This window comes from Crinia signifera, chromosome 8 (genome assembly GCF_055691185.1).
Source record: "Crinia signifera chromosome 8, ASM5569118v1, whole genome shotgun sequence".
NCBI lineage: Eukaryota > Metazoa > Chordata > Amphibia > Anura > Myobatrachidae > Crinia > Crinia signifera.
The window spans coordinates 152332243-152356179 of record NC_139224.1 but is presented as its reverse complement, the minus strand read 5'-3'; the positions used below and the strand labels follow the sequence as shown (position 1 = coordinate 152356179).

The following is a 23937-nucleotide window of genomic DNA, read 5'->3' as shown; positions in this document are numbered from 1 at the left end:
GAGGAGAAGTGATAAAGAGCCTGGTACTTTTTCACCTGCCAATCAGCTCCTGACTGTTAAGTTACATACAGCCTTGCCAAAAACAAATGATAAAAGCTGTTTATTGTGAAGGGTCCCAGTATTAATTTCCCGGAGACTGATGTTTTATAAGGGAGACATCTGAGCTGCCCAATTGCGGGAGAGAAAATGGGTTACGGGAAGCTGCATATATCCAAAAAACTTGGCCTGCTGCAGTGTGCGATCACCAAATGCCAGCTTACTAGCGACAGGTGTGTGCTCGGGTCAGCCTGTCTATAGCCTGATGCCCACCTGGTATAGCAAATCCCTGGCGTAGGAAATATTACTGCCTGGCTCTCGTGGCTCTCGGATAAAGGCACATCTCCAACTCAGGATCCCTGAATATTGTAATACCAACACTTCTATGAGAAAGTCTGATATATTCTATCTATACAGATCAATTTAAAGCCTATTTAATACAGAGACTGCATAGCCAAAAGCTGACCATCAGTAAGAAAAGCTGAGAATGTTCCTGTACGACATCTGTAGTGCAGCTCCTAGCACCCTGCATCTTTCTCAACCTGCGCAGCTTCTCTTCCCTGCCTGGGGCATTGCACTCTGCTGTGGGGCTTCTAGCATAGTGTGGTCTGTATTTCAGCAATGGTATGCAGACCACACCTGTGCTACAAGCACCACAGCAGGTAGCCAAACCTGAGGCAGGGAAGAGGAACGGCATGGGTTTTGGTAGATGCCGGTTGCTAGAATGAACACTATGCACTGTAACAGGTCCCATCACGATCATTACTGGCCCTCGCAGGCGATTCAGGGACACTCACAAAGCGACACAGTATCAGGACAATGGTCCGGATATTACAGCCTGTGTAGCTGTATTACAGGTAGAAATGAACACCCCCACAATTTATTTCAGAACCGGTCCAAGTAGCCCTTTTCCTAGACCTTAAATATCCCCATCAACAGGTCATGTTTTCAGGATCACACACAGGCGAGTTTATCTATAACAAGCTCTGTTCTTCCAAGACAGATATCCTAAAATAGCTGTAGGGAAAGCCTAGTTTCTCTATGGCCAGACCCCAATTTGCTGTGTGCAGGGGAGACGCTGGAGGTGGACACACACACACACACACACACACACACACACCATGGCTGGCAGAAGCCACACCTCTTCCGTAACACGATGTACAAAGTGAGTGATTGTTCCTATTAGATGGAGATGGTGATTGGTAATTGTGAGGATAATAGGAGTTAAGAACATAGAACACATCTGGGCCTCCTCATTTCATGCAACACTGAACAACTCTAAAAACTTGGCATGCAGCTGTCACAAAGGAATCTCCATCATTTAGATCAGAAAGCTACATTAACCGGTGAGGTGTCTTACACCGCCACAAGCTATTGCCATATGAGCCTAGCGCCCCCTAGTGGTCGCTGTGCATATTATGTATTTTGTTTGGGGGAGAAGCGAGAGAACAAGAGTGCCTGAACCGAGCTCCTGAGACCATGTCTGTTTCTGAGCGCACACATCAGACCTATGATCGGGCTATTTAGTTACTTGGACCCCTGCAGAGAGACATGCTCAATCATTTTACAGTTTAAAACTTCTCATTAGAACTCAGGCAAAGCCGATAAGGGTCCCAAAAGCCAAGACGTAGCTTTGTTTAAAAAAATTCAGTCTGTGTTCTAAACATTGTGTACGTTACATGACGCTGACATGATCAGCGAAGGCTTGAGAAGCGTTCCAGTTGTCACTGACTACACAACAAACACCTTCCAGGGACTGCAGGGCCTCATGGGCCAAAATAGGATCTCGGTCCAGTAAGTTCTGGGAGATGGACAGCTGCCGCAGCTTGATCTCGCCGCTTCCTTCCAGCTTCTTGGCAAACTGTAACAGTCCCTCTGGCTTGATGCAGTTAGAGCTGGGGGTGGAAGACAAAGAGAGGACTCAACTCTTGTTCACTAGTAACACGTCACATATAGTTGGAGGGAAGGAGTTTGGGAGGTTAAGGCTTAATACATCTGCCCCCATGTTTTTTATTTAAATAGCTGCTTAAACCAATCAGAGCTCTGATCTGTTAACTTATGCAAATGTCTGAATTCACTTCAAAACCGTGGCCTTTGGACTACAGATAGTTACATACAGGCACAAAAAGCATGTTAATTCGTGCCATGAAAGCCCCAGGACATGTAGCTGCTCACATCTGCTAGATCTTGAAAATAGTAAAAGCTGTGAGTCTGACGAGTGACTGTCACATGTGGCAATAATCGCCGAACCTTAAGATATATCGATATTGGGTATAATTACAAAATTAGGGGATTTTTAGAAGTGTAGCAACCAATCAGCTTCTAACTATAATCTTTTAGAAGGTACTCGATAAATGAGAAGTAGGATCTGATTGGTTGCGATTGACAATTTCTCCACTTCTTAAAACCCACACTTTAATTAATATACCCCTAAGCATGTATACTGATCAATTCGTGAATATACCTATTCTCACAGACAACTGGCACTGTTATAATATTGGGTTATAATTATGTATCAATAGCTGGTTACACTGGAATGAGTACACTGCTATAGCATTAACACTGCATCTATACAATGCTGGGCAACACAAGCCACAAATGTATACACAGCATCTCCCACTACAGGCAGTCCAATCACAGTTGCAGTGGCCGAAGAATCCTAAACATCATGCTACCATTGGCCACACACACACACAGAGCCCTCCCATGTGTCAGCCAATCTGGTGCTAACTTTTGTCACATGACTGATGTTATATTATGCTCATATCTCAGCCAATCTGCATTTGTCACAATAATATGAGCACAAATTGCCCTGATCCATTAGAGTCTATGGGGGGTATTCAATGTCGCTATTTCCGGCAGGGGAAATAGTGCCCGCTGCCTATTCAATTATGCCGTTTCCGACAGCATTTAAGGCAAAACAGATCCGACCTTAAAACAACTCGGATCTGTTTTGAAGGAAACGGTCATGGATTGTCGAAATCGCGGCTGTATCTCGACAATCCACACCCGTTTTTGCTGACACATCCTCTTTTCGACGCTCCACAGGCGGAACATTGAATTCCGCTTGTTGAGTTGCAGGAGAGCTGACCGAAAACGGCCCTGGGATTCTGACTGTTGGTACGTTCTGACAGTTGGAATCCAACTTTGAATACCCCCCTATGCATTTATTTCATTTAATCTTTGCTGAAGTATTGCAATAATTCATGTCATGTATAGAAAAAAAAACCATTAATCTAAAGTACTAAATTACTGGCAGAATCTGGGCATTTACACCGTACAGTACCTGACATCTAAGTAGTGAATTGCTGACAAGGAATCCGCAGCGTAAAGATCTGCCAGAGCGCAGAGTCCCTCATTCCCTAGAGAAGACACCAAGACAGACTGTATAAACATACGGCAATTCTCCTGCACACTTCCTAGCTAGTCCGAGGGTTCCATCATTTATTAATAGATTCTCCTAGAAACTACCGGATCTATGGCGGATACAAATAGCCCCCCCGTAATCCCAGACACTTGTGACCAGTCATGGATCCCCACGAGAAGAAAGACCTAAAACACCAGAACTTACAAAGTTGCCATCCTCCTTCCAATATCGCTGGTTGGTTTGATGGTGTCACCAAGTCATTGTTTGGCTCGGTAAGCTGCAAGGATCAGAGACAACTCCACACACACACACAAGAGATGGGTAGCCCATAAATGAGCCGGATCTTTGTGCTGGATCTCCCGATTGAACCATGAGCCGCGTGGCGGCTCTTTGGCAGAGGCGGCTCTTTCTTTACTCACCAACAGAAAAGTGCTGTGACCTCACTAGCTTGTTCTAGGAACCGCCGCTGGTGTTCACTGACAGTTCAGTTCAGTGAACAAGCGCAGATTTTGGAGTGAGACGGTCACGGTTCTCTGTCAGCCTGTCATTGATTGGCTGAGCTGACTGAGCCGCTGACTGCAGCAAATCAACTATCACTACCTGGCTCTGACTGAACTGAAGATTGAAGAACAGAATACTATAGTGAGCTTAGGCTCCTGGAGTGAGACGGTTCTTCACGGTCAGATAAATAATACTTTAGTTATTACTATGCAACAATAAAAACAAAGGGTATTCAAATTAAGACACGGTGTCTCCATATAATTGTAGTGAATTATGTATTTATGTTTTAAAATTAGTACACTGTATCTTTTAGTTTGTTTAATTTCACTTTTTGGCAACTTTCATTCTTAACAGGACTAATGAAATGGGTAAAAAAAAAAAATTATTATTTTTTTTTAATACTGCACATACCAATATTAATGTATTTAATGAGCCCGCGAGTTGCAATCCGCTTAAAAGAACCGGTTCCTTTCTGCTAGCTGATCTGTTAAGAGCCGCTCACAGAAAAGAGCTGCGTTGCCCATCTCTACCACACACACACACATCCCCTCGCATGTCTCCACAGCAGGAGAAAACATTTGCGTCGCTGACATCAAATGATTTATCCTACCTTTGCAAATAAAAGTCAGTGGATACGGGGCAGGCAGCTGACGTCCTGCGATGTCCGCTACCTACCCATGGGAACTCCCAGCACTTTCATGGGTGACCCCAGTCTCTGCCGCTGTCTGTCCTGATACTTGCAAACGGCTCAGTGACTATGCAAGGCGCCCAAGCCCTTCGCAAAGTGGGCCTGTGCACGCGCATAATATATATGGCAGAGCCCCAAAAATATCGGAACAGGGACGAATTCGGACCCGTATGATTAAAATAGAATGAGGGCCTGTGACCGTTCCCGCTACACTAACAATAGAACTTACCGAGTCTGTTCCCGCAGAGCTTCAGGATCTTCACAGAGGGATTTCTCTTGAGAGCGCTGACAAACTGAACGAGGAATTCCCCGGACTCCTTCTCAAACAGACGGCAAAACGAGAACTTGATTTCTACACAAAGAGCAGAGAGAGCTCGGATCAGCGAAACGGCTCAAACACAACAGACGGCAAATCATGTGTCCAGTGCGTGAGATAAATGGTCTGAGACAGAAAAACAGATCATATAGATCAGTGGTTCCCAACCCTGGTCCTCAAGTACCCCCAACAGTGCACGTTTTCCAGGTCTCCACACAGGATCACAGGTGACATAATTAGCTCCACCTGTGGACCTTTTAAAATGTGCCTGAATAATGAGTGCACCTGCCGGGTGACCTGGAAAACGTGCACTGTTGGGGGTACTGGAGGACCAGGGTTGGGAACCACTGGTATAGATAATGGATGTGAAGCAGCTCTTCGTGTACTGTAAATCAGATCAATCACAGTAACGCTCAGCAGAGTCCTCAGCTCTGAGATCTATGGACCATGCACACGGACAGACATTGTGAGTGCAGACAGTGTGATCTGACCATTGACTCTATGAAATGGGTATTTCTGGGCTGTCACTCTGTGACTGCACAAAACTGATCTGAGAGTTGTTTGCGTCATGGTGGCAGTGGAGGATCCAGGAAGGGGTGCAATTGGATTGTTCCCTATAGCATTTACATCCTGCACTGAACAGGTTAAGGTCTCAAAGGCAAAATGCACACATAAAACTCCTCCACAAGCCAGGAACACGAGGAAGGGAGCTGAAAGTCAAGTTCATGGAGCCAATAAGCTGGAGTTAGCAATGTTGGGTATGTAGAAGCAGCCAGCAGCATGGCCCTGTCCATTCTCTCCCTGGCTACAGTACACCCGGTTTCATGTGCTCCCCCCACTTATAAGTTGGGCACCCACTAAGCTATTTGCTTAGTTTTACGCGTCCCCTCACGGGGCTGCCCACGGCTTGGGCATAAAGATCTGAGCAGTGAATCTGGCCATGGCTAGCACTGCCTTCCTTTGCCTACTTTCAGCAGGGTCTGTTCCTGCTGCCTGTCCCAGCCATTGTGCAGGAAAGTATACCTGCATGTCTCTGGAGAGGCCAAGGGTGGGGTGCTCTGCCAGGCACCTCTGTACTCAACAGTGATCCCTAGATGCATTCAGGGCACTACAAAGTTACACAGTGAGTGAATACATGAACATATACAAATGTATTGGAATAATCCATGTGGCCACCCATTTAAAAAAAAAAAAAAAAAAAAAAAAAAACATTTAAAGGGGGAGGAGTTGGGACCAAAGAGAGGAGGTGCCAGAACAGTAAGGGGAGGAGTCGGAATTAATCATTAAATCACAGTCTAGATCCGCCCCTGCATTTTAATGTCAATGGCATGAAGGCAGACTTCCATACTAGAAGCGAATGGACCCCCTCCACCACAGTTCCATAAATTCTGGATTGATTCTTGACAGTCAGACAATGGTGGCCACACCATTGGTCAGAAGTCTTCAAAATGCTCCTTGGACAAATTCTGGACAACCAATGAGAATTATCCTGCTGGAATGTCATTGTGGGGTACATGAAGTCCATGCAAATGGGTCACCAAGAAATGCAGCATAGCGGTTACTGTTCAAATTACACGTTCAGACGAACCATCAAACCCAACCCATTCCACATGAACACAACTAACACCACTATGGAACAGTCACCAGCCTGCACAGTGCCTTGTTGGCAACTGACCTCATGGGATCTGTGCCATACCCCAACCAACTGAAGACACGACTAATCAGACCATGTCCTATGTTGCCAGTCCTCCAGAGTCTAATTGAGAAGAACACCATGAACTCCAATGACCCATTTGGGGAATAACTGAAGCTTTGAAGATGACCAATGAATGGAAATGAGAGATGAATGAAAATGCTTGAGTCATGCTCGAGGTATGGATGGCAGGATGGAAGGGCCTGAATCAATCATCCCCCAATGTAACACTTAATAAAAGGGCTTATGGATTCTGAGAGTCTGCAGACTCTGGGCCAGATTCTCTAAGCTTCAAAAGTGATACAATGGAGAGTGATAAACAGCCAGCCAATCAGCTCCTGTCAGACAGTCTGTGACATGATTGGCTGGCTGTTTATCACTCTCCATTGTATCACTTTTGAAGCTTAGAGAATCTGGCCCACTGACTGTTGCTTTGATGCAAAATGTATTTTACATCATCCATAGGGGTGGGGGTGAGCAGCACACAATGGGAAACAGTATTACACAGAACAAGCAGGCCTGGTCAAACTGTGGCTCTCCAGCTGCATGCTATCCCAGCATGTCTTTCCACCATTAGCCATTGCTACAACGGCAGAGCATGCTGGGACTTGCAGTTTTGCAACAGCTGGAGAGTCACGGGTTGACCATGCCTGAAAGTAAGGTAGAAGAGAAGGAAAGGACAGTAGGGAATTAGATGGAGAAGATCTATTTTTACAAGAAGTCAGAGAAGGAAGAAACACTTCTAAGTATCCATGAGTAGTATTTACTCAGCATAAGTTATGGAACAATGATATAATCAGTGGTTTATGTGTCTCATCGTAATCCCACTAGCTGCAAATTAAATAATAACCAACGATATTGAGAACTAGAAGCGAGCGAGACACACAAAGCCATGTGTCCAGGATGTCGGGTCAGTCTCCTGGAAGAAGCTGGGCCTCTATGGTAAAAGAGAACTTACTGTACCTTCCAGACTGGAATGGTTGAGCAGGTTCACAATCTCAGTGTGGGACTCCGTCATTTTCATGTCATGGAAGCTCAGTCTCCGCAGGGAGGGGTTATATTCTGCAAACGTAAAGAAATCCCCATTCATAAATGTACTCTAGATGGACATACAAGATTGTGACACTTTATATTTTAAGGCCCATTTCACAAACTTAACTTTGCGGTGTTTTGTGCATCATCAAACAATATATGTCGTAAGTTAAGCTATGAGGAACACCAGCTGTACCATAGTGGCTTATAGGGTTATAGCCCAGGGTTACCCGCTTTTTTCATTCATCCTCCCGGTTCCACGGAAATAGACCGGGTCCTCCAATTTTTATTCAGCCTGTATGACTGCACGAGCCACGAAGTGCTGGGGGTCGTGTCCTGCAAGCGCAACGTCATGGTGTACCCAGTCATGACGTCGCTGTCCTATTAAATTCCACCCATCGCAGGACTCTGTGGGTAGCGCTGGATGGAGAGCGGCAGTGGTGAGAGTTTATTGGTGTAAATAAGGAATGCTTCTAGCGGCTGGCTGCTACTTAAAAACTATTTATCTTCCAGTTCCTCCCCGCTGCTTTAAAATGGTTCCTCAGGCTCCTCTTTCCAGGCCTGCCCACTGCTGCAGCAGCAGTGCAGCTTCATTAAACATTTATAAAAAAATAGAAACCTTTTTTCTTTATTTTTATTTTTTTTAAGAGCCCGTAAACTAAAATTTCCATTGTAGCTCTGCCCCCACCCGCCCCTTTTTTCCTCCCGTGGCGGCCCACCCCTCCTGCCTCACGGAGCTGGCTGCCCTCTACCGGATAGGACAGCCAGAAGGTAGGTAACCCTGGTTCAACCATTCTTACAAATCACAACACAGGAGCTACATATGGAAGTGTAGGAGAGGTAGAGAACCCCCCCCCCCCCCCATTGTAGAAACTCATAACACCTGGTAGTATTAGCACTAAGATACACCTGGCGCAGTGCCGCCTTACCAGTGATTGCCAGCAACACATGTTTTAGATCCTCTTGGCATGAAAATGTTGCGTTGTCCAGAGACAGCTCTATGAGGGAAGGAGAGGCCTTCAGGATGGACAGTAAACGTTCCGCCTGCAGAGGGTCCTGAGGAAACCGAAGCTCCAGCTGTTTTAGCCGATTCTCTGCAGAAACCACAAATACAACACAAAACCAAGAGAATAGAGAGAAAATCGGGCAAATGCTCAAACAGTTTTCAGTCTGCAGTAAATTTTCTAAGCAAGTAAAAGAAAGAGAAACAATAAATGAAATCATCGATGAAGGCTGCAGCATAGAGCGCTCTCCCTGACCAGGACAACGACAGATGAAGGCTGCAGCATAGAGCGCTCTCCCTGACCAGGACAGCGACAGATGAAGGCTGCAGCATAGAGCGCTCTCCCTGACCAGGACAGCGACAGATGAAGGCTGCAGCATAGAGCGCTCTCCCTGACCAGGACAGCGACAGATGAAGGCTGCAGCATAGAGCGTTCTCCCCTGACCAGGACAGTGACAGATGAAGGCTGCAGCATAGAGCTCTCTCCCTGACCAGGACAGTGACAGATGAAGGCTACAGCATAGAGCTCTCTCCCTGACCAGGACAGATGAAGGCTGCAGCATAGCGCTCTCTCCCTTACTATGACAGATGAAGGCTGCAGCATAGAGCTCTCTCCCTGACCAGGACAGTGACAGATGAAGTCTGCAGCATAGAGCTCTCTCCCTGACCAGGACAGCGACAGATGAAGGCTGCAGCATAGAGCTCTCTCCCTGACCAGGACAGTGACAGATGAAGGCTGCAGCATAGAGCTCTCTCCCTGACCAGGACAGTGACAGATGAAGGCTGCAGCATAGAGCTCTCTACCTGACCAGGACAGCGACAGATGAAGGCTGCAGCATAGAGCTCTCTCCCTGACCAGGAAAGTGACATATGAAGGCTGCAGCATAGAGCGCTCTCCCTGACCAGGAAAGTGACATATGAAGGCTCATCATCTTGAACCATCCCCTTAGCCAGACCAGATTCTCTGCTCCAGCCCATGCGTGCCCTGTATTCAAAGTTACACTTCTACTGTATTCTACAATGGTTTTCCCTGTATACCATATTGACTGTATACTGAGAGGGTCACCAATAATTATTTTATTTATTTGTAATTTCCTAAATCATGTTTTGCACCCATATACAACTTGCAACACTGGCGGCTATATAGAATCTACACATTTAATAAACATATCATTACACAAGATGTGCACAGGTGGCAATATAGGAATATATACACATACAATAGGTATATAACTTATTTACAGTTTCTTATATAGCGCAGCAGATTCTGTCACAGTGTCTTATATAGCGCAGCAGATTCCGTCACAGTGTCTTATATAGCGCAGCAGATTCCATCACAGTGTCTTATATAGCTCAGCAGATTCCGTTACAGTGTCTTATATAGCGCAGCAGATTCCATCACAGTGTCTTATATAGCTCAGCAGATTCCGTTACAGCCTCTTATATAGCGCAGCAGATTCCGTTACAGTGTCTTATATAGTGCAGCAGATTCCGTTACAGTGTCTTATATAGCGCAGCAGATTCCGTTACAGTGTCTTATATAGCGCAGCAGATTCCGTTACAGCCTCTTATATAGCGCAGCAGATTCCGTTACAGTGTCTTATATAGTGCAGCAGATTCCGTTACAGTGTCTTATATAGCGCAGCAGATTCCGTTGCGCTTTACAATAGTAGACAGTGATAAACAACCTGGGTAACAACAGACAGACTTGGAGGTTAGAGGGCCCTGCTGCAAGCTTACAATCTATAGGGACATAGGAGGGAAACAAGGACAGGCACCAGTGATAGCATAGCAGTCCCGCCAAGTTACAAGTCCAGAAGGGAAGCTATATAATACATAAGTGCCTCAGACGGTTATGCATGTAGAACTTAAATATGATAGGCTTGCCTGAAGAGGTGAGTTTTCAGGGAACGCTTGGAGCCTAGTGGAGAGTCTTATTGTGCATGGAAGGGTGGGAGCAGCCATAATAAATGACTGCACTGTGTAAGCTAGTGGCAATACAGAAATATGTGCATATAATACGTATATAATTACTGCAGAGTGGTATTCAATGCACTGAAGGCAAGCTATCGGCACATTGAAGTGCAGATAGCTCGGCGTCAGGGTATTCAACGAATCTGGCTCACTTGCCGTTTGCCTCCTTGCTTGTTCCCTGAGGCGAGGTGAAAACAGCAAGTGTGGCGAAGAAAATGGTGAGGCCTGCCACAAAATGAGGCGGATGCGCTGCAGTTGCGGTGAACCGCACCGTTTAAGGGGATCCTAACCTGCCTCTCAAGGCGAGGATTCAGCCCTTACATTAAATACGGTGAGGGGTTTGGCTTATTTTCAGCAAGGAACAGCCATCCTCATCGTACAAACCCCAATATTTAGCCGCTTGTGTATGCAAGCGGCTATATATTATTGTATGTGGATATTCCTATATCGTCACCAGCACACAATGTAGTAATTTATCGTATGTTTATTGTATGCAGATTTCTATATAAAAATCTACAAGTAAGCATAGAACATGAAGCACACATATATGTAACTGCCACACTGGATCTATGGCCAGCATTAGAACCACTCACCCTGGATGAAAGACCTACATCCACGAACTGCTCATCTCTTGACTGGACTACAGTAACCTCATCCCTTTTGTGGCACTCTATACACAAAAGCATAAACGCTACAACAGGTGACAGTTGTTACCTGGGAATTCCGCTGATCCGGTTCCAGACCTCTCCTTATCACTGTGATGCTCCAGGTCAAAGCTGAGTGAAAGCAGCTGGAGGCCAGAGAAGGTGCTGAGCAGTGTGTGTGCGAGGTCCAAAGTGGAGATGTAAGTTGTGAAATCGCTCATAGAGAACACACTGAGGTGGCAGCCGGGATTGCGGGACAGGGCAGTCAATGCTTCTAGAACCAGGCTGATACTGGCCCCTAAGTCTGGACGGAACAAGAGATTCTCAAAACCTAGACATAAATCCTTCAAAAGTATAGCCAAAGATAGATATATCTACATAAGTATAATTGTGTGTGTGTGTATGGATGGACGTTCCACGATAACTCTCGAATACTTTAACTAATCGTCTTCAAACTCTGCTCTCTACTCCCACTGCCTGGTCTCTGCAGCGGGGGATGGGGGTGCAGGACCCAGGCCTTTGACTAGCAATAATAAAATGATTAGTGTTCATTCTAGTCCCCTGCATATTTCAAACCCCGTGCAGTTCCTCTTTCCTGCTGGGGTGGCGCTGTCTACTTTGGTGCTTCAAGCACACTATGGGGCAGATTTATTAAGCTTGGTGAAGTTATATGTGGCTGGTACTTTATCACCAGCCAATCAGCTCCTAACTGTGAAGTTTGGTTTGAAAAATGATCAGGAGCCGATTGGCCGGTGATAAAGCCAAGACACTTTATCACATCACCCAGCTTAATAAATCTACCCCTATGATCTGTATCTTTACACAGACCAAAGTCTCATAGAAACAACACAGCATAAAGTGTCACCCCAGGCAGAAAAGAGGAATGGTTTTTAAAAAGGTGCAGGGTGCTGAAATAAACGCAAAATGATTTTCGTTTCTTAAAATAACCCCTGGTCTATATTCTGCCAATTACCAAATCAATCAAAGTTAAATGACAATGGTAAATAAAAAAATGTAAATGCAAAGTTTTCTATGTGAATTCAGTATTGGATAACGGCTGAGCAATTACTTACCATTGTAGGCCATAGTCAGCCGTTCCAGGGACACCCAGGACCGCAGGAGGTGGCACAGAGAGCGACATGTGCTCCTAGTAAGAGGAACATTGTGCAAGTTCAGAGCTCGAACACTCCTGAAGCGAATGGCACCATGTAATAGGGGGGCCTCAATAACGGTGGCCTCACCCAGCAAAGCTCCCCCCATAGTATTATTTCTCTCCTCCCCTGCAGGAGGAACACTAAATATGAAGTCATATAAGTCACCGGGTTCCGAGGCGCAGCCCCTCTGTAAGGCTGGAACTTGCACCGGTCCCTTCCCTGAGGTAGATGATACTTTACTGTCCGATACAGTTGAAGGCAGCGAATAATTACGAGCGGATTCTTTCCTGGTAGGGGAATGTTTCTCTGCCCTTGTGCCTTTGCTTGTACATTGGTCTGTGGCAACATTCTGGCTGATGTTAAGGGGCTGCAGGCTTAACAAGGCACTTTGGCTGCCTATCTCCTCCTCCTCCTGCCTGGTGCAGGGTTTGGGGAATGTATCACATTCAGTTCTCTTCTCACAGTCACCTCCGCAGCCACATTTACATGAGGTCGCTGAGCAAAATGTGCAGACGACATCTGATTTCCGCTGCCAGAATCCAGCACTCAGCGTCAGAATCAGGACCAGCAGCTGGTTATCTGGACAAGGCCAAGAGAGCACGGAGACCTTTTTTACTTGCCCGTGATGGATGAGATGGTGGAGGAGCAGCTTCAGCGATTTCTGAGTGTTGGGGTCAGAGGAACGCAGATGAAGGAATTTAAGTGTTTCCACAGACTTGGCGAGACATTCCAGCACTGCCGGGGTCAGCTCAGACACCCCTTGCTGTTTGTTACATATAGTGAGTTCTGAGACATGTCGTGAACTGTGCACCAGAGGGGAGAAACGCTGGTCATTCAGGCGCCGGTCAGTGGACACATCCAGGATTCCACGTAGTACATTGTGAAAAAAGGCTTCAAGAAACTTCTTTCTCCAGCAGGTCACAGTCTGGAATCAAACAGATATATATAGATCTTATGGTCGAGTACTGCCCACCACTAGAGCTTATGGCAGAGAACCTCCCACCACTAGAGTCTATGGCTGAGGACCGCCCACCATTAAAGCTTATGGCAGAGAACCGCCCATAATTAGCACTTGTGGCCAAGGACCACCCACCACTAGAGCTTATGGCCAAGGACCACCCGCCACTAGAGCTTATGGCCTAGGACCACCCGCCACTAGAGCTTATGGCCTAGGACCGCCCTCCACTAGAACTTATGGCCTAGGACCGCCCACCGCTAGAGCTTATGGCAGAGGACCGCCCACCGCTAGAGCATATGGCCGTGAACCGGCCACCTCTAGCGCTTATGGCCGTGAACCGCCCACCACTAGCGCTTATGGCCAAGGACCGCCCACCACTAGCGCTTATGGCCAAGGACCGCCCACCACTAGCGCTTATGGCCAAGGACCGCCCACCACTAGCGCTTATGGCCAAGGACCGCCCACCACTAGCGCTTATGGCCAAGGACCGCCCACCACTAGCGCTTATGGCCAAGGACCGCCCACCACTAGCGCTTATGGCCAAGGACCGCCCACCACTAGCGCTTATGGCCAAGGACCGCCCACCACTAGCGCTTATGGCCAAGGACCGCCCACCACTAGCGCTTATGGCCAAGGACCGCCCACCACTAGCGCTTATGGCCAAGGACCGCCCACCACTAGCGCTTATGGCCAAGGACCGCCCACCACTAGCGCTTATGGCCAAGGACCGCCCACCACTAGCGCTTATGGCCAAGGACCGCCCACCACTAGCGCTTATGGCCAAGGACCGCCCACCACTAGCGCTTATGGCCAAGGACCGCCCACCACTAGCGCTTATGGCCAAGGACCGCCCACCACTAGCGCTTATGGCCAAGGACCGCCCACCACTAGCGCTTATGGCCAAGGACCGCCCACCACTAGCGCTTATGGCCAAGGACCGCCCACCACTAGCGCTTATGGCCAAGGACCGCCCACCACTAGCGCTTATGGCCAAGGACCGCCCACCACTAGCGCTTATGGCCAAGGACCGCCCACCACTAGCGCTTATGGCCAAGGACCGCCCACCACTAGCGCTTATGGCCAAGGACCGCCCACCACTAGCGCTTATGGCCAAGGCCTGCCCACCACTAGCGCTTATGGCCAAGGACCGCCCACCACTAGCGCTTATGGCCAAGGACCGCCCACCACTAGCGCTTATGGCCAAGGACCGCCCACCACTAGCGTTTATGGCCAAGGACCGCCCACCACTAGCACTTACTGTATGGCCAAGGACCGCCCACCAATAGCACTTACTGTATGGCCAAGGACCGCCCACCAATAGAGCTTATGGCCAAGGACCGCCCACCACTAGAGCTTATGGTCAAGGACGGCCCATAAATCGCATGCAAAGTATCTATAGTTGCTGGTATCCGCAGAAGCCAGATTTACTACCTTATCTAAGAATCAGTAGAGCTAATGTGGAAGATTTATGCGTCAGCAATGGCTCAACTGTCATTAATCTCTGCACTTGCATCAGCCCCATGCTAGATGCGAGATCTGTTAGAAACAGAGTTGCCTTTCCTATACACATAGCTCCGAATAGCCCAGAGCTTTTGCTACACGCCCACAGCACTCCCAGAAGTCAGGGCAGTCGCATACGCTAGCATTATTTATTGCCACACCAAAACACCTAGAAGAACAGGTCTGACAGTTCTGTGCAACTCAGAATAAGAGATACACAAGAGTGCGTAAATTCATATTAATGTGTGCACTGTATGCAAAACTCACATGCCATGTCAGTGCACAAATACCTGTCTGTTTCAGAAACAGCCCCTTTATGTGAGGGCAGTCTGCCATTACAGCATATTGTTAGGATGGCCGATCAATAGAACTTTATCTTCTTTAAGAATATTTGTTGCGTCTCCAAATGCACAATTCTTGCAGCAGCATTACCGGGATTTATGGAACTTTTTTTCTGTAAATGCGACTTAATCGCGAGGCGGCTATGACCCACAAGGAGACTGCGCTAAATCATTTGATAAATAACATTTGTATAGGTTGTGTGACTGTAGGCCTTGTTCACGCCTTCTGGCAAATTCCTTCTTAGCTGTACAAAACCATGTAGGTGGGGTAGATGTTACTTGTGCAGAGAGAGTTCGATTTGGGTGGGGTTTTTACTTCAAAGTGAGATCTATATTGCAGTGTAAAAATAAAGCAGCCAGTATTTACCCTGCACAGAAACAAAATAACTCACCCAAATCTAATTCTCTCTGCACATTTTACATCTGCCCCCCTGCAGTGCACATGGTTTTGTCCATCTAGGAAGGAATTTGCCAGAAGGAGTGAACCAGAATAAGGCCACATTGTAGCACTCTTGTGCACAAATTCAGAGACATGTACAGATTTGCACACAGATATACACGTGTCATATAAAATAATTCAGCCAAGTATCCGTTTGCGTTCTAGTCATATGAATTTGCAGCAACAACAAAATATACCAGCAAAAAAAAAAAAGCCTTACGCTAAAAAGTGATCATGTGATTCGCGTGCCCAAAAGTTCTGTATGGCGTGATTGGAAAAAAAGATGCACGAGTATATATCTGTAGGTGAGAAATCCCTTCTACAACAGTTTGTATCGCTTGTTGGACCCTTACACGATTATTAAATCTATTGCGCTGGTATTCCTCTTTAACCCATATGCACATTCCCTATTGTTTTTGCCTTTATTACCTGCACCTGTCACCCTTCTCTTCACCCTATATTAGATGTCCATCACCTTTGTCTACCCCTTTAACTGTACTCTAAACCCGCATGAATGACTCACCCCAAATCTTGATGGCTTGCTCTTCATAATGTCATTCCACAGTTTGCACCAGATGGACTGAGTGGAAAGTCCTATGGAGAGAGAGTGTATGGGGAATATACAATATCTTACATGAGAACCGGATACATGACACAATTTCCAAGGTTTTGCAGTAAGACATAACTATAAATGGCTACTTATTTGTTACCTTTCTTAACAGCTGCTTGCTCAATCCTTTCTAGATAGTAGATGTTCAGCAAAGGCAGAATACCTTGTAGGATCACAGCTGGCAGCCCTGCAAATACACACACACACACCCGCTCAGTCTGAATAATGCATGTCTGCATTTGGGGGGTGCTCTCCCTCACACCAGCACTTTGGGGGCAGTGCTCCCCCTCAGAACTTTTGGGGGAGGGGGCCAGAGCTCCCCCTGACCTAAGCACTTTTGGGGAGGGTTTGTGCTCTCCCACATGCCAGCATTTGGGGGTGCTCTCCCTCAGCCCAGCACTTGGGGGGGTAGTGCTCCCTCCTCACCCCAGCACTTTTGGGAGAAGGGGCATGAACTAACCCTTGGTCCAGCACTTTTGGGGGAGGGGCAAGAGCTCCCCCTCACCGAGCACTTAAGGGGGAGGGGGGCCAGAGATCCCCCTCATGCCAGCACTTTAGGGGGAGGGAGGGAGGGCAGAGCTTCCCCTCATGCCAGCACTTTAGGGGGAGGGAGGGAGGGCAGAGCTTCCCCTCATGCCAGCACTTTAGGGGGAGGGAGGGAGGGCAGAGCTTCCCCTCATGCCAGCACTTTAGGGGGAGGGAGGGAGGGCAGAGCTTCCCCTCATGCCAGCACTTTAGGGGGGTGAGGGAGGGCAGAGCTTCCCCTCATGCCAGCACTTTAGGGGGAGGGAGGGAGGGCAGGGCTTCCCCTCATGCCAGCACTTTAGGGGGAGGGAGGGAGGGCAGAGCTTCCCCTCATGCCAGCACTTTAGGGGGAGGGAGGGAGGGCAGAGCTTCCCCTCATGCCAGCACTTTAGGGGGAGGGAGGGAGGGCAGAGCTTCCCCTCATGCCAACACTTTAGGGGGAGGGAGGGAGGGCAGAGCTTCCCCTCATGCCAGCACTTTAGGGGGAGGGAGGGAGGGCAGAGCTTCCCCTCATGCCAGCACTTTAGGGGGAGGGAGGGAGGGAGGGCAGAGCTTCCCCTCATGCCAGCACTTTAGGGGGGGGGGGAGGGAGGGCAGAGCTTCCCCTCATGCCAGCACTTTAGGGGGGGGAGGGAGGGAGGGAGGGCAGAGCTTCCCCTCATGCCAGCACTTTAGGGGGAGGGAGGGAGGGCAGAGCTTCCCCTCATGCCAGCACTTTAGGGGGAGGGAGGGAGGGAGGGCAGAGCTTCCCCTTATGCCAGCACTTTAGGGGGAGGGAGGGCAGAGCTTCCCCTCATGCCAGCACTTTAGGGGGAGGGAGGGCAGAGCTTCCCCTCATGCCAACACTTTAGGGGGAGGGAGGGAGGGCAGAGCTTCCCCTCATGCCAGCACTTTAGGGGGAGGGAGGGCAGAGCTTCCCCTCATGCCAGCACTTTAGGGGGAGGGAGGGCAGAGCTTCCCCTCATGCCAGCACTTTAGGGGGGGGGGGAGGGAGGGCAGAGCTTCCCCTCATGCCAGCACTTTAGGGGGGGGAGGGAGGGCAGAGCTTCCCCTCATGCCAGCACTTTAGGGGGAGGGACGGCAGAGCTTCCCCTCATGCCAGCACTTTAGGGGGAGGGAGAGCAGAGCTTCCCCTCATCCTAGCACTTCGGGGGGACAGTGCTCTCCACCTCACCTTGGGTGACTGGTGGTAGATCCCTCTCACAGCAGATATACAGTGGTCTCCCTAATCTCCAAATGGACTACGCTCCCCACAGCAATACACCTTAGGGAGACACTGCCTCCCTAAGCACCACACCTCAAGAAGGGTGGGATGACTGCGCCCCTCACCCCTCAGCGGGATAAAGTCTCCTCACCCCACACATCTTCCTCCAGCCGCTCCATGTTGGCAGTTACAGCCCGGGCACAGAGCTGGAACAGTGTCTGGGTCCCTCCAGCATCTTCCAGCGCTTCCTCCATGGCCTGAGCTCCCCGGTCACAAGCTCATCTCACGGGGAACCGAAACCCGGAGCGACGGACAAGACAGAAGGGACCAAGCCGGCCGAGGCTGTCAGTCAGGGTGGGTAGGGGGCCGCCATCTTGGGAAGGTCTACGTACTGTTTAGATCACATGGTGTATCTCGGTCACCATCTTGTGAAGGGCAACGAGATCGGATTCTCGTAAGACGTGTCCGCCATCTTGGGAAGGTCAGATCAGTGTTTCCAGTTTAAAAAAAAAATTGTGTGTAAAAAAGCCTATCACGATCATTGGACTGGGAGGAAGCAGGGCTCGGCTGTCTTTTTCTCGCCAGTGGATGTCATGTCACCATCGATGGAGCTGCCAAACATTGATGCTTAAAACCAGCGTTGCTCAATGGCAGTATACTTAAAAATAAAAGATAGATTAACATCGATGGTTTTTCCAATCGATGGTCATCCCTTTTCTTTAGTTTGACTAAAGTGTAGCGTAGTACCAGGCATGCTGACGCAGTAATACCAACCGCTTATAGGGTTTAATGCATTACAGCGTAATATTAGGCCTGATACAGTATAATGCAGTGCAGCCTAATATAATATCAATAGCTGATACTGTATAATGTAGTGCAGTGTAATACCAGGCGATGATGCAGTATAATGCAGTGCAGCGTAATACCAGGCACTGATACAGTATAATCTGTATTGCAGCGTAATATCAGGCCTGATACAGTATAATGCAGTGCAGCGTAATACTAAGAGCTGATACTGTATAATGCAGTGCAGCATAATAACAGGTGCTGATACAGTATAATGCATTGCAGCGTAATATCAGGCCTGATACAGTATAATGCAGTGCAGCCTAATACTAAAAGCTGATACTGTATAATGTAGTGCAGTGTAATACCAGGCGCTGGTGCAATGTAATACCAGGCGCTGATGCAGTATAATGCAGTGCAGCGTAATACCAAGCGCTGATACAGTATAATGCAGTGCAGCGTAATAGCAGGCGCTGATACAGTATACTGTAGTGCAGCAAAATACAGGCGCTGATACAATGTAATGTGGTGTTGCATAATACCTGGCTCTGACACAGTATATTGCAATGTAGCATAATACCAGGCGCTGATACAGTATAGAGTAGTGCTGCATAATAACAGCTGATGATACAGTATAACGTAATGTAGCATAATACCTGGAGCTGATACAGTATAATGCAGTGCAGCATAATACCAAGTGCTCATACAATATAAAGCGGTGTAGCGTAATACCAGGTACAGACAAAGTATAACGTGGTGTAGCATAATACCTGGCGCTAAATACAGTATAACGCAATGTAGCGTAATACTAGGCACTGATAGAATATAAGCAGTGTAGTGGAATACCAGGCACTTATACAGTATAACATAGCGTAGCGTAATACCTGGCGAATAATAGCTGACAATACAGTATAATGTATTGTAGCATTATACCTGGAGCTGATACAGTATAATACAGTGTAGCGTAATACCAAGCACTGATACAGTATAACGTAAAGTAGCATAATACCTTGCACTGATACAGTATAACATAGTGTAGCTGTAGCATAGCAGCTGATGATACAGTATAATGTAATGTAGCGTTATATAACGTAATGTATAACGCAATATAGCATAATACCTTGCACTGATACAGTATAACCCTGCAGTGCAGCGTAATACCAGGCAATGAATACAGTGTAACATAGTGTTGCATAATACCAGGTGCTACAATATAAGGCAGTGTAGCATAATACCAGGAGCAGATAAAGTATAACGCAGTGTACCAGGCACTGATACAGAAAGTATAACGCAGTGTAGTGTAATACCAGGCACTGATACAGAAAGTATAACACAGTGTAGCATAATACCAGGCACTGATACAGTATAATGCAGTGCAGCATAATAACAGGCAATGATACAGTATAATGCACTGAAGCTTAATACTAGGCGCTGATACAGTATAAGGCAGTGCAGTGTAATACTTGGCGCTGATACAGTATCAAGTAGTGTATCGTAATAACAGGAGCTGTTACAGTATAACGCAGTGCGGAATAATACCTGGCACTGATACAGTATAACACAGTGCAGTTTAGTACCTGCTGCTAATATATTATAAAGCAGTGTAGCATAATACCTGGTACTTATATATATATGATAGTGTAGCTTTATAACTGGCGCTAATACAGTATAACGCAGTGTAGCACAATACCAGCTGCTGATACAGTATAATGTAATGTAGCACAATACCAGCTGCTGATACAGTATAACGTAATGTAGCGTAATACCAGCTGTTGATACAGTATAATGCAGTGTAGTGTAATACCAAGAGCTGATATAGTATAAGTTATACTATATCAGCAGCTGGTATTACGCTACATTATGTTATACTGTATCAGTAGCTGGTATTACGCTACATTATGTTATACTGTATAACATAATGTAGCGTAATACCAGCTACTGATACAGTATAACATAATGTAGCGTAATACCAGCTGCTGATATAGTATAACGTAATGTAGCGTAATATCTGGAGCTGATCAAGTATAATGCCAAGCGCTGATACAGTATAATGTAGCGTAATATAATACCTGATGCTAATACATTATAAAGCAGTGTAGCATAATACCTGGTACATATATATATATATAAATATATATATATATATATATATACGGTAGTTTAGCTTTATACCTGGCGCTGTCACAGTATAATGCAATGTAGCACAATACCAGCTGCTGATACAGTATAATGTGTACTTGTGTATTTTGGTGGCGCCCGATTTGTGCATCGTACGATGAACGTATCGCATCGCATGCCATGTACCCGATGGCATGAGATGCGATGCGACGCGATTTTGACCCCCTATACGATGAAAAATCGTATAAGCACCCTAAAGGGTGCTTTTGAGCACCCTGATGGGTGCTTACAATGTTAAATGCACCCCCACGCCACCCCCCCACTATAAACGTGAACCCGAAGCGTGGCGAGCGCAGCGAGCCCGCGAGGGGCGGCGGTACGCGTCCTACGACCTTTTCATACCCCCACTATCCACGTCAGCGTGGAGTTGAGAATAGAATAGTGTGGCGAGCGCAGCGAGCCACCGAGCCCGAAGCGTGGTGAGCAGACGCGGATACCTTCACAGGTAAACGCGTCCCTTCGCGGGCTTCACAGGTATCCGCGTCCCCTCGCGGGGCTCGCTGCGCTCGCCACGCTTCGGGCTCGGTGGCTCACTGCGCTCGCCACACTATTCTATTCTCAACTCCACGCCGACGTGGATAGTGGGGGTATGAAAAGGTCGTAGGACGCGTACCGCTGCCCCTCGCGGGCTCGCTGCGCTCGCCACGCTCCGGGTTCACGTTTATAGTGGGGGGGTGGTGTGGGGGTGCATTTAACATTGTAGCACCCATTAGGGTGCTTAACATTGTATAAGCACCCATTAGGGTGCTTATACAATGTTTAATCGCATCGCATCGTATGGCATTGTATGCCATGTACAATGGCATACAATTTGAAAATTGTATGCCATCGTACACTATCGAACGATATCGCGTCGCATCACATACCATCGTATGCGTTATGGTATGCGATGGGCGCCGCCAAAATACACAAGTACCGTATAATGCAATGTAGCACAATACCAGCTGCTGATACAGTATAACGTAATGTAGCGTAATACCTGGAGCTGATACAGTATAACGTAATGTAGCGTAATACCAGCTGATGATACAGTATAACATAATGTAGCGTAATACCTGTAGCTGATAAAGTATAATGCAGTGTAGCGTAATACCAAGCACTGATATAGTATAACATAATATAGCTCTGTTCCTGGACTTCCCTGGTAATGTAGGATTGCCAGCACCTGTGTGGAACTAGGTAATTGACGAGAAAGTTGTTTCAACACAGGTGATGACAATCATACATTACCAAGGACATCCAGGAACAGAGGGGTAGATTTATTATATGGCGATCAGGGGAATCTGCGCTATCCCCGTGCGTTATAGCAGGGGATAGCGCTTCCCCTGATCTATCACACCAGCCGAGCGTTTACTCTAACGCCGGCGGTGTGGGGCAGGAGGCATAGCGCAGGGGCGATATTTTGAACTGCGCCCCTGCCTCCTGCCAGATTTATGAACGGTCAGCATCGCTGACCGTTCCGCCGCCTGCAGCTGTCGACTTCGCCAGCTGCAGGCGGCGATGCCCTATACCTAACAGCAGGGACAGCACTGTCCCTGCTGCTGGCGCTGAGCTGCGCTGGGATCTCGCGAGACTAGCGAGATCCCGCGCATGCGCAGTGAGCCAGCTGGGGGGAAAGGAGACGGCGCATCAGTATTAACTGATGCGCTGTCTCCAGGAGGGACAACGCCGGGGGGGGGGGGGGGGGGAGTTAGCGCTCCACCACTCCGGCGGCAAGATCTTAATAGAAACATAGAAACATAGAATTTGACGGCAGATAAGAACCACTTGGCCCATCTAGTCTGCCCCTTTTTTTAAACATGTTACCTCAAACCATATTTGATCCTTATTTTTTTGTAAGGATATCAATATGCTTATCCCAAGCATGTTTAAATTGTACTACTGTATTTGCGTCTACCACCTCTGTTGGGAGGCTATTCCACTTATCTACTACTCTTTCTGTGAAAAAATTCTTCCTCGCATTTCCCCTGAATCTTCCTCCCTCTAGTTTCAGTGCATGTCCTCGTGTTCTGTTGCTCCTCTTCCTGTGAAGAATGTCTCCCACCTGTACCTTGTTAAAGCCCTTGATATATTTGAAAGTTTCTATCATGTCCCCCCTTTCCCTTCTCTGCTCTAAAGTATACATATTAAGATCTTTTAGTCTTTCCTGGTACGTTTTGTGATGTAGGCCATGCACCATTTTAGTTGCTCTTCTTTGTACAGTCTCTAATGTATTTATATCCTTCTGGAGATATGGCCTCCAGAACTGAACACAATACTCTAGGTGAGGTCGTACCAATGACCTATACAGTGGCATTATTACTTCTTTCTTTCTACTGCTGATACCTCTCCCTATGCAACCCAGCATCTGACTTGCCTTCTTCATTGCTTTGTTACATTGCCTACCTGCTTTTAAGTCCCCTGAAATGGTGACACCTAGATCCCTCTCTTCCTCAGTAGTTTCCATTATAGTGCCATTTATACTATATTGAGTCTTTGGATTTCTGAGACCCAAGTGCATGATTTTGCATTTTTTGGCATTAAACTGTAGTTGCCATTCTCTTGACCATTTCTCTAATCTGCCTAGATCCTCAATCATTTGTTTTACCCCTCCTGGTGTGTCTACCCTGTTACATACCTTTGGCCCTTATTCTGATCGGTGCGGATATTCCCGAATTCTTACGGTGCGGCCCGCACGCCACGGTGTTCTGCCGCGTGCGGCCATCGTCCGTAGAAACGCCCACGTGTCCTCCGCATTCGGACGGACTCACTCTTTAAGAACAGGGCGTGTTTACGGACGACATACAAACCATGCGTGTGCGGGAGAAACACTCCGATTCTGCACGGTATTACAGAGTATTACAGAGTATGCACGGGAATACCGCATCCGAACGGGAGCCAAGCGGTGCTACCGCACGTAAGCGGTGTATTTACGCCAAAAAACCCACTATTATGTCTATTCTGCAATACATCACATGACCCACTTATTCAATTACCTATCCTCATACA

At 47.4% G+C, this 23937-nt stretch overlaps 1 protein-coding gene across 1 annotated transcript; it reads right to left on the bottom strand.

The window, feature by feature from the left end:
* LRRC41 (leucine rich repeat containing 41) lies at positions 1 to 18471 on the bottom strand. Its single transcript, XM_083157425.1, has 10 exons — positions 18137 to 18471; positions 16357 to 16443; positions 16170 to 16240; positions 12328 to 13333; positions 11325 to 11558; positions 8563 to 8727; positions 7565 to 7663; positions 4822 to 4944; positions 3323 to 3398; positions 1 to 1931 (listed from the first exon to the last, which is right to left on the bottom strand). The coding sequence occupies exons 1-10, from the start codon at positions 18237 to 18239 to the stop codon at positions 1712 to 1714; spliced, it is 2184 nt and encodes a 727-aa protein (XP_083013551.1). The 5' UTR covers positions 18240 to 18471; the 3' UTR covers positions 1 to 1711.
* Positions 18472 to 23937: the final 5466 nt, after the last annotated feature.